The following is a 16,840-nucleotide window of genomic DNA, read 5'->3' on the forward strand; positions in this document are numbered from 1 at the left end:
CAGATGAAATTTGTGGTGGTGGTGGTGGGCGGGGGTAGTTTCTGTTTGCTTAAAGATTTCCAGGAAAGCATATATTTTTTTTTAAATGAAAAGGAGCAGCAAGCCAAATATGTTCGGAAACCTCTGGTGTGAAAAAAAAGGGGGGGGGACTTAGAAAAAAGTCTTAAGACAAATGGCTGGGTCATAATGCTCCCTTTATTTAACATTTTAACTTATTGAAATGTCCAAAAAAATTTTTTAAAGAGCAGGGTTCTTTACTAGTACATACAACATGACTGATAAGAAATAGGTACACTACCCATTAAGGGTTTTTATTATTGATTAAAAGTAAGGCATTCCTTCAGTGTTGGTCTATCAAAAAATATAAAACAAAATAGTAATAAAAATGTCAATCACCTGTGCAGGCTAAAACATAAAAGTATAACACAATACTTCCTTAAGAGATGTAATAGAGGGGCTGCAGTGATAGCACAGTGGGCAAGGCGTTTGCCTTGCATGCAGCCGACCCGAGTTTGATTCCCAGCATCTCATATGGTCCCCTGAGCACCGCCAGGAGTAATTCCTGAGTGCAAAGCCACGAGTAATCCCTGTGCATCGCCGGGAGTGACCCAAAAAGCAAAAAGAAAAGAAAAAAAGAGATGTAATAGATCTGCACAAACACATGCAGACATTATAAGAATAAAAGTCTCAAAAAAAGAACTCACGTGACATATTGATAGCGGTATAGTTCATGACTTACATGTGTGAGGCTCTGAGTTTAATACATGGTACTAAACAAATTGTTACCCTACACTAAGCTTGGGGATATTTTTAATAAAACATGCTTTGATTCCCAAGTTACCCTTACTGACTCAGTAGAAGCAGAGAAGAATCACACTGCAATTCACCATTCTCATTAACAAAGAATTGTTCACATATGTTATACTACTTAGAAAAACATGTAAGGTCAAGAGTATCATTTTCTTTTTGGAGGGTTGGGGAGGGGAGCTACCAAGCAGTGCCCATGAGGCACAGGGGCCATACTTGTGATTTTCACCAAACAGGTGAGCGGTTCAGCACAAGGGCGTGAGGATGATGCTCGGACCCTGCAGTGCCAGGGGTGCTGGGTGCCTCCAGAGACACCCCTGGAGATGCTAGGGGGACAACATGGTGCAGAGAACTGAACCCACGTCAAGCACATGGTGGGCATGTGCCCTAACCACTCTCCACCCTGACCCCAAATAAAACATTTTAAAAAGAGAAAAATGGTTTTCAAAATAATGAATGAATCCTACTACATCCAAAGAAAAAAGAAATAATAGAGTCCAGACTTACAATTTAGTATATAAAAAATATCATTTAATACATGCCACTATTGAATACAATAGAGTAGTCAGGAGTCTTAAGTTATATACTATATTAGTCATTGATTAACAGGAACTTTAACGTAGCATTTACTCTAGCTTTTGTTATTTAGGAAAAGATTATCAAGCCAGTTTCAACAGTAAGAAATGTAACAAGAAAACCTGAAGCCTGAGTTTATTAAAAGTCCTAGGCTAACTCAAACCATACACAACATTATTTTAAAATGGATTAAAGAAATTGAAATTAGACCTGAATCTTTAAAATATGCTGGAAAAGCATAGGTAGAAGTCTATGATATTGACCTCAGAGGAGTCTGCCATGATTTGATTATACCCCACTGGCAACGGAAACAAAAGCAAAAGTAGCAGCATCAAATTAAAAAGGTTCTTCATGGTAAATAAACAAACAAACAAACAAATAAATAAAGAGGGCAAAAAAAGCACCCTATGAGATCGGAGAAAATATATACACACTGTACATGTCATGAAGGGCTAATAAATCACGAATTTTAACAATAAAAACCAATAACCCCATTAAAAAGTGAGTAGAGGAGAGATAGACTTTTGTAGTGAAGAAAGAAATGGTCAATGAACATATGAAACAGTGTTCATCATTATTATCAGGGAAACGCAAATCAAAACAACAATGGCATATCACCACACACCAGTGAGAATGGCATTTAAAAAAAAAAGGAAAGAAAGAGAAGGAAACAATCAGTGTGGATGAAGATTCAGTAAGAAAAAAACCCTCTCCTTATTCACTGTTACTGGAAATGTCATGTTCAGCTTTTATGGAGAACAGTATGGAGACATTTTTAAAATATAAAGAATAAAATATAAAGAATAGAATTCCCAAATGACTCAATGATTCCACCTTTTGGTATCTACCCCCCAAAATACAAAAACATTAGTTGAAAAGATATACACTTCTATGCTCACTGCAGCACTATTTATAATAATCAAGACCTGAAAACAATACAAATTCCCAGCAAGAGATAAGTGGAAGATAAGTGGATAAAGAAAGGGTGGTATATATACATTATGGTATACTACTCAGCTATAAATCTAGCCTTTTGCTACAACTTGCAAGAAACTATACGGTGTCATGTTATGCGATGTTAAGTCAGAGGGGAAAAAACAAATATTGAATGACCTCACTCAAATGTATTGCATAAGAAAAATAAAGCTAGAAAATGAACAAGACTGATGAAAACCAACTCTTAGACTTTGACAATAACACTGAGGTTACCATTTGTGGGTGTGGGAAAGATGGAGGAAGAGGACAGATGGTACACCAGAAGTGATGAAGGGTGTTTGGCACTTTGATGGCAGCAGAGGTGCACAAACGTTGTACCGTAAAACAATTAATACTATCACAACCATGTAACCTTAATAACAAAATGTTTTTATTAGTTGAAATTAAAAAAATGTCCAGGGCTTGGATATACAAAATTATACCAAAATTAACTCAGAAATATATTAAGAATCATCTTCAGTTGTTCCTGGTTATTTAATTTTGGCCAGTAAACAGCATGAATAAAATTTCCGAGAATAAAAGTTGAGGGACTCAGAGGCTGTATAGATTCCCACCAGGACTATAAAATGGAATTTTTCACATAGTAGAATCAATTTATTTATGGTAATTTTGTCAGATGGTACAAATTTCATAGCTAGAAAACTAAAGATACCATGGAAAGTCCAGACCTTCATCTAGATGGGAGAGGGACAGTTATTATTTTTTTCAGAATTATCTACCCACATAAGTTTCCATATTCTTTCTTTTTACTTTTATTTTCATGAACTGACCACTGGTTTACATTCTAAGGAATTTGGGGAGTTTCATACCACTTTATTTAATTTCTACCACCAAAGTTCTAAAGTGTGGTGGTTACATACCTTTTTATGTAATTCCCACCACAAAAAGACTACTCTCTCTCCTTACCAGTCTTGGATAATAAATATTACATTATATCTATCTGTTTTTTTTTCTCTATATGACTCAGCTACTACATTTACCTTCCTAACCAGCACCCTTATTCCTCCAATTAGAATTTGCCAATACTCTGAATCTTACAGAACTGATTCAACTTTATAGCACATCACCAGTTCCTTTAACAACCTGTTAGTGTAAGAAACATTATTAGTCTGTTTATTTCCTTCCCAAATTTATCACATTTACTTTGATTCTAATAATTGAGACAAGAAAGGCTTGGTAAACTTTCTTTGAATACACCATTACCATTATATTTCACAGAGAACACACAATATTTATTTTAGGAAAAGAACTTAAAGTATTTTATAAACTATAAATGTTGATAGACTAAGAAGCTGTTAGAAAGTTTTCATTAAAAGGGTACTGATTAAACATTGTATTTCCATGCTCATTCGTATGCTAGTATTCCAGTGCTAAAAGAGACAAGGCAAGCATATTTGGTATTCTCTTAAAAAAAGAAAACAACAATTATTTCTTGGATAAGAGAGGGTAATGATGACCACTGGCTCAGGCACATGCTGAACTAAATTCTGAAAAACTCAGTTATGACTTGTGTATTTTAGCAATAAATAGTTTGTTCTGAGATATTTAGGGGAAATAATAAAGAACTTCTAAATCCATGTTTACTTTATGTTGAGAAGATTGATCCTAAGTTTCACCTACAATAAAACTTCTATCATTTCTACCTTAATACATGTATACTTCCTAACAGATTCAACATTAATTTAAAGTTATACCTGAAAGGCTTGAACAAGAACAAAATATAATATGCTATCTCATATTTTTTTTTTCTTTTTAGGTCACACCTGGCAATGCACAGGGGTCACTCCTGGCTCTGCACTCAAGAATTACTTCTGGCGCTGCTCAGGGGACCATATGGGATGCTGGGAATCGAACCCGGGTCGGCCGCGTGCAAGGCAAACGCCCTACCCGCTGTGCTATTGCTCTAGCCCGCTATCTCATATTTTTAACTTCAGTGTCATGCTGTAAAGAAGGGAAGACTGCTTTGCTTTTTGCATCTTGTTTCTTTTAGAGCACAGGAAATACTACTTTGAAATGTATGCAATGAGAGAAAACTGCACAATCAAAATAAGCTGCAATGTACAGAATGGAAAACTATTAAATGTGCATTAATTAATATAATCATATATGTATATATTATGCATTTACATACTTATTTATGTAATTATGTATTTATATATTTAGGCAAACAAGAGAAGCTTTAGAAAGCACATAAACATCTCAAAGACAAGAACTTACCTGAAAAAAAATTGTCACATAAAATTCAAAATTGTAATATTACAGATTAGTATAAAAAATAGTGGAATAAACATCAAAATAGAAAAAAGAAAATAAAAAAGATTTAGGATATATATTACTTACAGAAATTCTTCTCCAGGGTGTTTGAGTATATTTATTGACATATGTGCATTTTTCCTCTTGAGAATTTTGATGACATTTACACCGAGTAGCCTGAACAAAAACACAAATTCTCACTGGGATAACTCAAATATCCATACAAAGAAATTATGGTTTCTGTTATTAAGTATAAATAAAATACAATGAAAGATTATCACTGTCACTGTCTCCATTGTGAGACTTATTGTTACTGGTTTTGGCATATTGAATATGCCAAGGGTAGTTAGCCTGGCGCTGCAGAGGGCGAGATACTCTCAGTAGCTTGCCGGGCTCTCCGAGAGGGGCGGAGGAATCCAACCCGGGTCAGCTGCATGCAAGGCAAACACCCTACCCATTGTGCTATTGCTCCAGCCCATGAAAGATTATATAAAATACATAATCTTGTATCTCCTGATGCTTGTCTTTTATAGGCCATCATATTGAGTGGTTTCTAGGGTTCATGAGTAAAGCAACAATTTTGCATGATCAAAATTACCCTGAAATTTTCTTATACTCTCCATAAAAACATCACCTATAATTTTATGTATATAGTGAGAGAATATATGTAGAATATAACACATATATAGAAAAAGTATAATGGCAAAAATTTAAGTGTATTCCTACACTATCATGGTACTACAGTTCCTAAGCCTACAACTTGTTAATTCGCTTTTGATGGGACTCCACTTGATATTAAATATCTCTAATCAACAAGGTCCTCTTTGCCCAAGCAGATAGTACAGAGGTTAAGGCACTTTCATTACATAACCAACCTCAGTTAGATTCTTGGCACTAAATATGGTCACCAAAACACTTTCAGGAGTGACCCCTAAGCACAGTTAATAGGAATACCTCTGAGCTCAGCAGGTGTGGCCCTCCAGCACGAAAATGAAAAACAACAACAAAAAGGGAGGAGGAGGAGGAGGAAGTGGAGGAGGAGGAGGAGGAGGAGGAAGAGAGGCAGGAGGAGAAGGAGAAGAAGGAGGAGAAGGAGGAGAAGGAGAAGGAGGAGGAGGAAAAGGAGAAGAAGAAGGAAAAGGAGGAGAAGAAGGAGAAGGAGAAGAAGAAGCAGAAGAAGGAGGAGAAGGAGAAGAAGGAGAAGAAGAAAAAGAAGGAGAGAGAGAAAGACTGCTTTGTTCTCAGAGAGAAAATGGCGACTCATTTGTACTCAATTCTTCAAATATACATAAAGGAAAGTCATATGATTTAATGAAATAAATGTAAACTGGTGAATTTCAAATACCCAAAACAGAGAATATGAAAGTAGATTAGAAAATACTTTTGCCCCGATTATTATTTAGACTGAATGTTAAGCCTTATGCTCTTTGAGTACATAATGTTGGCAATGCATAGTGTCATCTGGTCCAACCTCTATAGAAAACAATATGCAGAGTTCTCAAAAAAATAAGATTGGTGCTTCCAAGGCCCCATGTGCTGGGGGGAAAGACAGCTGGGATGGAAAAGGAACCACTAAGTAAATGATTATTGAAGGGATAGCCCGAGATGGGAGATATGTGCTGAAAGTAGACCAAGGACAAAACATGATGGCCTCTTAGTATCTGTATTGTAAAACATAATGCCCCAAATTATAGAGAGTAAGAAGGATTGTACCTGCCACAGAGGCAGGGAGTGGGATGGGGTGGGGTGGCAGGAAGGACACCAGGAACAATGGTAGTGGAAAACGTGCACTAGTGGAGGGATGGGTGCTTGAGCATTGTACGACTGAAATGTAATCATGCAAGTTTGTAACTGTATCTCAGTGATCCAATAAAACTTATTTAAAAAAAAAGATTGGTCAAATTCCATTTCACCCAATTATTCCACTTCTAGGTATCTATCCCCGAACACAAAAAAATTAGAAGGAGATATGCACACCACACATTGCAGCTCTTAGTGAAACAGCCAGGGGATGGAAGCAACCCAATGTCCAACAGTGGATACATGAATAAAGAACTTGTGTATATACACAAAAAAATACTACACAGCTACAGGAAATATCAAGGCGTGCAGTCCACAGCAACTTGTATAGAACTGGGGGTATGATGCTAGGAGAAGTAAGCCAGATGCAGAAGGACAAAGACTAGATGAACACACTCATCTGCAGCATACAGAGAAACAAATCAAGGATGCAGACAGTATCAGCAGAGAGTAACCTGCATACTGGAATACAGACCTGAGAGCGCAGGTCTGGGGGAAAGGAGGATGGGGAACAAATAGGCTAACTGGAATTTACACGGGCATTTAAGTGGAGTCTACATATATGAGAGGCTCTAAGAAAAGCAACAGTACACACCGAAACCATAACTGTCAATTAAATGGACAGTAGAAGTGAGAGGGAACGTCAACTGGAGGCTATGTAAGGACAGAAATGGAGGGTTCAAGGGCACATTAGTGGCAGTGGTGTGCAAAAACTTTGTGCATCAAAATACCATAAATTTGAACATTGTTCAGACCCTATTGCCTAAATTATAATAAACATATTTTTAACACTGTAGTGTAATTTTGAAAGCAAAAATGAAATAAAATTTCAATTGTTTATAGAATTTTATACATTAATAAATACGTAGTTTCAATTTGAAAAACTTTGAAGTTACATACTATAACACTTACGAGCTGATGTTCTAACAGTTGGATCTTTTCATCTTTTTTCTTTATTTCTTCTTTAAGTTGTTTTATTTCATTTAATAAATCTTCATTCTGAAATATTTTAAAAACTTAAGGCTAATTGTTTAATTTTATTAAAAAACTTAAATGAAAAGAATTAGATATTTTTAAATTACTAGATAGTAATCTATTAAAATACAATGAAGTTTGAATTGAAACCAATAAACAGTAACAGGAACAATAGACAAACATTCACTGACTCGTTATTATGTCCCCAAAATTACTTGTAGACTTAAGTAGTGGATCCTGATAAACAACCCTGATGTATTATATCCAACGAAAAAAGAAATCATACAAAACTGTCAATTCTGCTGGATTTCAAGAGCTGTGTAAGAATTATCAGTCAGAGGAATCAATGGGAACAATAAATCCTTCTTTCAGAAGAACTGCCTAAATCAGAGAGAAAATACCCTATTCAACTTAGTTCATAAGAAAAGTCTAACAGTATTAAATGGAAATCTATCCAAGTTAAGCAGGAATCCAGCTACATTTCCAATGTACCATTCTGTTATCCAGATATAGACACTGAGGAAGAGGTACAAGAAAATTATAAATATATAAATGAAATATCCTTCCAGAAACAAAAACATATAAAGTAACTATGTTATTACTGAAGTATGTCAATCTTTTGATACATAGCAAATTAAAAAAATACTACATTATCTTTAACAAGAATTCTGAACTAGATATTTTACAAAGATGTAAAGCATATCAAGTAAACATCATTACAATGGAGAAGAAAAGATGTTAGTGTAGCCGGAGAGAAAGCCCCGGGGGCTGGAGAACATGTTTTGGATGCAGGAGGTACAAGTTCATTCACCAGCACTCCATGTCTCATAAGCACCATCTGGCTCGATCCTCAAGCACAGTGTCAAGAGAAGCTCTTCAGAACCACAAGTGTGGCCCCCAAATAGAAAAAATCTTAAAGAGTTAATTATCTAGCCTGACAAAAACCCAAATCAACAAAATTGTAGATCTTAATGTTTTTATTATCAAATATCTAATTTGTTAAATAAAAATGTTTTTTTTTTTAAATTCAGAATAACTACTTCGTCATCCTACCTTAATTATTTGATCACTATCGTCTGGTTCTGGACTGGATGGTAATGAGAGTTGAACATCATGCAAGGAACCACTTCCATCATGCTGTTACAAAGGAAACAAGATAAAAAGGTTGACAAAGATTAATTCCATAGTTCATAAATATTGTCTTTCTATAAACTGCAGTTCAACATGCATTTATTCTATACCAAATGCTAGCCTGGCAAAAAACAAACATGGAATTATATTTTAGAAATTTCCTTTCCATGATGATGATGACAGAATATGCAGAAGCTCCAAAAAGAGAACTGGGGTAAGAACAATCTATGGAAATAATACATATTACCTAGACAAATAAAGCAGAGAACCATTGAAAAACTAAAAATGGGAAAGGGAAGAGAAGTCTTCCCAAAGAATTTTTTTTTTTTTTTGCTTTTTGGGTCCCACCCGGCAATACACAGGGGTTACTCCTGGCTCTGCACTCAGGAAATACTCCTGGCAGTGCTCAGGGGACCATATGGGATGCTGGGAATCGAACCTGGGTCGGCCGCATGCAAGGCAAATGCCCTACCCCTGTGCTATTGCTCCAGCCCCCCAAAGAATGTTTTAAGATGATTTCACCTATAAGAAAAAATATGAAAGTCAAATTGAATTTACCTTTAGATGTAATATTTTTAGTATGAAGGAGTTAAATAACTCAAAACAAGACCTGGTCAGATAAACCATGTCAGTAAAAATATTATACATCTGAACTTAAGTTGCCTACTTTATTTTTGTATGATGCATGAGAACAGGCAAAATTAATTTATAGTGCTAGAAATGATTGGACCGTGGCTAACTCAGAATAAATACTAAAATAAACATCAGAGGGAACCTCCTATGATACCAGAAATTTTGTCTTCACTACATGGTGACTACTAGCACATATAAGGAAAGTTTAAGTTGTATATTTAACATGAGTATTTTAAGTTATTTATTGGATGAAGGTTATGCCTCAAAAAATCTGTCCTTAAACACAATAAAGAAAATGATAGGATTAATACTGTATCACTGTATCACTGTCATCCGGTTGCTCATAAACTGCTCGAGCAGGCGCCAGTAACGTTTCCATTCGTCCCTATCGTGTGCTAGTGTACTAGTGCTTTAATATTAATTAAGTCTACCTCTTACTCCACCTGACTGTGTGAGGAATAAATAAAAAAATGGTAGGTTCAGTGACCCACAGAAAGTTCGATTTCTTGATTACTTCAAGAAAGATGAGACAGTGAAAAACATGTCTGAGATTAGTGTCTGAACTGGGGACTATAAGGCTCTCTGTGCACCCCTCAGTTTATTCCAATGGGGCCACAGGTAAAAAATCATGCAATTGGGGGGCCATGCCGCAAAACCAGGGGGCCAGCTAGTAAGACAGGGTGCCAACAGAAGTAACCAGCAGGATGCCATAGTTGAAAAACAAATGAGAAAAACTGCCTATGATACTGTGGAAAGACTGAGACAAAACAATTGTGATTCAGTAATTTTTTTGTTTAGATAGTATATAAACTGCCCTGGATACACAATAAACGAACAATCTTCAAGAACATTACCAGCAGTCTTTCTCAGGCATATGTGACCTTATGAAAATCTCCCAGATCATGGAAATATCCTAGACTAAAAGATGCTAAAATAGGATACATTAAACATGAAATCATTTTTTTCTTCTTTATTATACTGTATCACTGTCATCCCGTTGCTCATTGATTTGCTTGAGCGGGCACCAATAACGTCTCCATTTTGAGACTATTTGTTACTGTTTTTGGCATATCGAAAACGCCAAGGGTAGCTTGCCGGGTTCTGCCATGAGGGCGAGATACTCTCAGTAGCTTGCCGGGCTCTCCAAGAGGGGCAGAGGAATTGAACCCGGGTCGGTTGCATTCAAGGCAAACGCCCTACCTGCTGTGCTATCAGTCCAGCCCCTTTATTATACTATCATGTAAATAAAATAAGAATCTCTAAGAATGCCCTAGGCCTGTGTATCCAGCAGATAATATAGATAGGTAGTCAAGATTAAGCTTTAGCCCAATTTCAAATATCCATAAATTAAAATATTAATTATGATGTTATACAGATATTAAAAATTCTGCCAGAGAGAGGCAAAAATCCTTTTTTTTTCCTTTTGTGAAACCAGTGTTTCACAGTGGTTCCTCCTGGCTCATGAACTCAGAAATTACTCCTGGCGGTGCTCAGGGGACCATATGGGATGCTGGGAATCGAACCCAAGGCAAACGCCCTACCCACTGTGCTATGGCTCCAGCCCCGAAAGGCAAAAATACTAAATGAATAAAAACCTTTCCAGAACACCATGTTAAAAAACTTATGAGGCACCAGGTTTAATTCTAGGGAGAGCAGAAGGAGGGAGGGAGGAAGGAAGGAGAGTAGGAAGGACAGAAGAAAGAGGAACAATAACTTGACAAGATTCTTCTAAGTAAAAAACATTCATCTTTACTATCATGTTTGCACTTTTATAAACAAAGTCAGTGCTACATGGAAGCATATATTTAAGAAAAGGAGAATTATAACATCTGACTTACTTAAAGCAGTATACTAAGATGATTATAGGTGTACAAATCAGACCATATATATGAGAGCAATTTTTTAAAAGGTAAAATTATCAAAACTCAAATGGGACAACCTGACAAGATGCATGACAATCAATAAAACTGATTTATAGTTTAAAACTTCTATTAAAGAAATAGTGAAGGTCGGTTGTTTTCCTGACAAATTCCTACAACTGAAAAACTGTATTCTAAATGAATTTACAATTAACATAGAACTAAACAACCAGGACTTATTAATTTTTAAATTATTGCTACATCTTGAATTAAAAAGAAAGAAATGGTAACAGTTAAGCTATCTAGAATGAGAGTTCAAAGGGGAGAAAGTTATTATTTCTAACAAAGTATAAGAAACTTAAAGATCAAGAATATCTAGTCTCCAACTACCACTTCTCTCTCCAAGTAACTGGAAACACTACTACTGACATAAACCAGTAGTAGTGTCAATGAAAACGTAACTAAGAGAACAGACATATCACTCAGTGGTCATACATATATGACTTCAGTGGTGAAACACACACACACCATACATATATGACTTCAGTGGTGAAACACACACACACACACACACACACACACACACACACACACCCGCCCCAAGATGAAAAGCAAGCATTCAGGCCAAAATTAGAAAATACTTTGAGAAAAAGCTTTTTAAAATGAATTTTAAAAGGGCTGGAGTGATAGCACAGCAGCTAGGGTGTTTGCCTTGCATGTGGTCGACCCGGGTTCGATTCCCAACATCCCATATGGTCCCCCCAGCACCGCCAGGAGTATTTCCTGAGTGCATGAACAACCCCTGTGCATCACTGGGTGTGACCCAAAAAGAAAAAAAGAAAAAAATCATAAGAATTTTTTAACTATAAAATGGGCAGAAAACACTTATTGAAAAAAATCACTTAAGAAACTAATATGCATGCAATGTTATTACTTCACACTACACATATGGTGGAATTAACACTAAGAAGTGCTGAGCACTGCTCCTACTCTAAGATTTTTGCATTATGCATAATTTAGAAATAAAATACACAAAAATTCTAACATACTATTACAAAAAAAATAATAAATAACCAGTAGATTGTTCAAGTATTCAGGGATATTCTAATGAGTATATTCATTCTACAGATTCCAGTTAGGATTTCTGAAGACTAAATTCAATTAAACTTGCATTAACTCTGTATCATTAATATTTTACTAAAGATTCAAAAAGATAGAAAAAAGTCCTATATCCTTTAAGTATCATGAAGTCTTGCTCTTTAAGCCCATGTTCTTCCTTGAACACATAACTTCACTTCCTTGTCTCTATATATCTCTGCTTGCTTTTCTTCATTCTGGAGAAGCCTATATTCTCTCTTGAAGACGCATTTCCTTTCTTCTTCTCCCCTCACATCTTTCTAAGTTTCATTCAATAAAACTATTTAGCTTCAATAAGATAAAGGCATTATAGGGCCAATATTCAACAAACCATCTTCCACTTTCTCTTTCCAACACACCATAAAGGTATTTGTTCTAATATAACTCCTCCATATAATAAACTGTTGGAAAACCCTGTAACAAACTCCATCTTACCCAAGAGGGTCCTCTATGAGTTTGCAAATACTGGGATCTCCCTATGAGTTCCAGAGCTGCTGCAATGGACATGGATATTTGAAGTGACTAGCAGAAAAGCTGGCGGCACTGACCCATGATTCCAACAAGCATCATCAGTGATGTCAACAAAGCTCCCTTGTGTTTCAGATACGCTACAGCACAATCATGAGAGGCACCATAGAGGAGGGAGCGGGGGAGGCAGCGGCAGAGGAAGAGACTTGTTTTTCTTCCTTTTCTAAAAGGCTTTTCACTCAATACAACACTAAATATATAAGCAATCACATGACCCCAACGGACTATAGAATGTGCACTAAGAATAATGTTCGAGTGCTGCTATAATTAATTTACCAGGGAATTAAAAACCTGATTTAAGATATATTTGAGGCAATTTTTAAAGTATTATAAAGCTTGATTTTTCAAAAGTGCTTTAGAGGTGAGGCAATATTCACAGACAGCTGGTATGTGTATATATATATATATATATATAGAGAGAGAGAGAGATATGTATATATATATATATAGAGAGAGAGAGAGAGAGAGAGAGAGTTGTGTTTTGGGCAGTGCAAACTTGTGCAGATATATATAGATATATATAGAGATAGATATAGATATATCTCACATTGTTGTTGTTGTTTACTCTGGGGTTTACTCTGGGTTTACTCAGGGCTTTCTCCTGGCTCTGCAGTCAGGGATCACACCAGGTAGGGCTTGGGGAAACCATACGGGGTGTCTGGAATTGAATCTGGGTCAGCGTGTGCAAGGCAAGTGCTCTGTCCACTGTACTATCTCTCTGGCCACTGTAAAGGGACTTTGAAAAGGAAAATTACCTTTTCAAAATTCAAACTTATGAGAACATTTTTATTAACTCCCTTCCACCCTGTCCTTCCCTTTGTCGAAGTTGCTGCTGCTACTGCAGTGCTGGGATCTCTGCCCTCGCCCCCCCCCAAAAAAAAACACTGGAAATCACACTTAGAAGTGTAAGATGGTGAATTCATGTTTTAATGCTTGCACTCAAGGGCTTTAACACTGAGCTAAATCACTGAGCCCCACCAAATATCATGATATAAATGGATTCTATACAATTAAAAAATATAATTCACAAATTTCTTCTATTTAAATTTTTCATTTTGGGGGGCTGGAGTAATAGCAGAGGGCAGGGCATTTTCCTTGTAGGTGGCCAACCCGGGTTCAATTCCCAGCCTCCCATATGGTCCCCTAAGCACCATCAAAAAACAAAAAAACAAACAAAAAAAATTTTTTCATTTGGAAAATTGAAAACAGACCGGGGGGGGGGGCGAGGGGTAAGGGGTGTGAGATGAGTTATTATAAGGGGAGAGCTTTCCCTGATCAAATCCAGGACAGCATTCTCTCACCTCGAGCCACACCCACAGACTTGCACATTTTATTTCTGTAACTTAAAAGTACAATTTGTAAAGTAAATTGTAAATGACCCAGTAATTCCATTTCTTGTCATCTACCCACACACAGAAACATGAATTTAAAAATATACATAACAATGTTTACTGCAGCACTAAGTACAATATCAGGACAAGGAAACAACCAAGCTATCCAATGACAGAAGATGCAAACTAATTTTACTACAAAAATAATTTAAAAACTTACTTAAAAAAACACCCTAAGGTAATACAATATGAGACCTATTAATACAATCAAAAATCCTGGTTTTAAAATGCTTTCTGGTGCCAGAGAGACAGCACAGCAAGTAAGGGGCTTGCTTACACACACAGTAAGCAAGATCGACCCTACTTGAATCCCTGCTACATGGTCAGGAGTGATGGATGCCTCAGCAGAAAGCTAGAAGTAAGCCATGAAGCCTGATGTGGCCCCCAAATCAGCAAGGAATGAAGGAATAAATACATATATGCCTAATTCCTTCCTATAAATAAATGTTCTAAAGAGCTGTATTAGAGGTTATCTCACGTAATACCAAATTAGCACCTCTTTTGTTCTGGTTTTCTCTTTGTAAATTTTAAGTATCATACAATTTCCCCCAGTCATTGAAAGAAACACAGGCCTTAAACCTGTATCTTTACTCAGAGTGATTCGAACTTATCTCACCAAGATTGTTCACCTTATAAATTCAGTTTCCCGGAAATCATTAGTATACCAATTTCTCTGTGATTCCCCAGAGAAAGTTTTCTCTTCCACATACTAGAAATAAAATACTTTATCTAATATTTGGCTACATTTTTTTTCTCCCTGAATCTGTCTTTTTCAGGTCAAGACAGTATACTGCCTTACACCAAGTCTTTCACAGTTTGATCCAAACATCAATTTTGTTCCACAAACTTGTTTCCTACCTATGATAGGATTTTGGGAAGGGTAGGGGGTGAGTAAAGGGGCTCCCAAGTGGTGCCAGGAGGCACTGGGCCCCTCCCAATGATTTCCAGTCATTCAATCTTGCCAGAGGGTCCAATATTAGAGCATAAAGATATAGTGTTACTTGTTTCCTTATCCTTTCATCGATTAAGGTGCTATGATTCACAATATTGTTGATGACGGTTTTTCATGTACATAGTTCCAACAGATGCCCACTACCAGGGTACCTACTCCCTCTTCTCAGGTCTCCACTGCCCCACACTATGGTGCCCAGGATTACTCAGGCCACCCCAGTGGTGTCCGGATGCCTTCAGGGCTACACCCCAGGGGTGCTTTGTAACCTCCATGCTGCACTGGCAATGCTCAAGGTATCATCATCATCATACAGAAAACAGAACCAGGGTTAGCCACATGTAAGCATACATCTTTAGCCCTGTACCATCTCTTGGCCCTTATGACTGGACTTAAAGCTGGCCTCATAAGAATTTCCACTCAGTAAGCAGGAGAAGAGTGGAATGCACTGGCTTTAATGCTGGTAAAGTCATTTAAACTTTCAATAGACTAGTAATAGCATTTTCATGTACAAGCTACTTGGAATAACACTAATTGTCAATTTACCTGTCAGAAACATAAAGGAAATACAGGCAATTATTTGCAGAGAAAAGCAGACCATGTAACAGGAATGGGGACCCTGGGCATGTTTAGATATACTTTCTTATTGTGCCTAGATCTCTGTACAATCATTAAAAAGATGTATAATGCCTGGTAGACCTTCTTAAATTTTGAAGACATTTCCCTATTAGAATTATTCCAGCCCATGTATTCAGTGAGCTAAATAAGCCGCCAATGTTGAGCAGGGCCCAGAAGACTCTGCAACAGACAGACCCAGGCTATTGTGCAAGTTGTCCTGTTACTTGGGCCATATGAGCCAGCAAATACCATGGTGCCTGAAAGTGTCCGTGATAAGACAGAGATACTGCTTAGAGACCTTAGCAGGCATCTCTAACTAAATCTCGATGAGGATGTGTGTAATTTTGAAGTAGATCCCTAGCACACCCATGGGTAACTTTTGTGAGCTTCTGGCCACTACTGGGTCTTATGAATACTTACAACAATACTTAAGTATTCATACAGTAGTGCATGAATACACTACATACCCAATTTACAACCTTGGGTCACCAAGTTATGATGCCACATGAAGATCCCCAGCATGAACTAGAGATTTTATTGCTTATGAAGCCATAGAGTTGGGTGTGAAAATATTATGGACATGTGAATACGTAAGACATCACATACATAACTTACTTGTTCCCTCTAATACCACATAGGGTGAGTTCCCTATTTAGCAGACAGAGGAAAAGAAAACTGAGGTCTGCTTTAGGTGTACAGATATAGCACTACAATGTCTTCTTCTGAAAACCTGAAAGAACAGCTGTTAAAGGCAAAACCTTCCAATGAGAAAAACTCTAAGAAATGCATATTGTTCACTTTGCTTAGAAGAAAAAATGGCCAGAAGCACAAAATCATGATTCATGGGCTCTAGCCAATAGTCTGACTAACTAATCAAGGACTTTGTAAGAAATGTGGCTAAAAATTAGTGACAAAGAAATATGAGGAAAAGATACGTAGTTAGATGTCTCTAGGGGTATCTCTGTGTGTGTGTCTCTCTGTTCTTTGTGTTTGTGGTATCAGAGATTTAATCCAGGGTCTCCATTATGCAATGGAGAGGCACAATCCCAGACCAAATAACTTATTTTTTTGGTGGTGACAACATTGAACTTAAGAGTTTTACATTCTTATGCTCTATATTTTCATTAAGCATTTTTCTTTTGCTTCCAGACATATAAAAATTCTGACAAGGTAAATAAATTATTGAA

At 36.7% G+C, this 16,840-nt stretch overlaps 1 protein-coding gene across 6 annotated transcripts in view; it reads right to left on the reverse strand.

Moving 5' to 3' along the window:
- Positions 1 to 16,840, reverse strand: part of CCSER2 (coiled-coil serine rich protein 2) — a 128,042-nt gene that overhangs the window by 22,460 nt on the left and 88,742 nt on the right. For all 6 annotated transcript variants that reach the window (XM_004607421.2, XM_055118775.1, XM_004607422.2 and 3 more), the window contains 3 exons: positions 8,461 to 8,544; positions 7,345 to 7,431; positions 4,720 to 4,809 (listed from right to left, as the gene is read on the reverse strand). In XM_004607421.2, the coding sequence (XP_004607478.2) occupies positions 4,720 to 4,809; positions 7,345 to 7,431; positions 8,461 to 8,544 (261 nt within the window). The remainder of the gene's footprint in view (positions 1 to 4,719; positions 4,810 to 7,344; positions 7,432 to 8,460; positions 8,545 to 16,840) is intronic.

Source organism: Sorex araneus, chromosome 11 (assembly GCF_027595985.1).
Source record: "Sorex araneus isolate mSorAra2 chromosome 11, mSorAra2.pri, whole genome shotgun sequence".
Taxonomy (NCBI): Eukaryota; Metazoa; Chordata; class Mammalia; order Eulipotyphla; family Soricidae; genus Sorex; species Sorex araneus.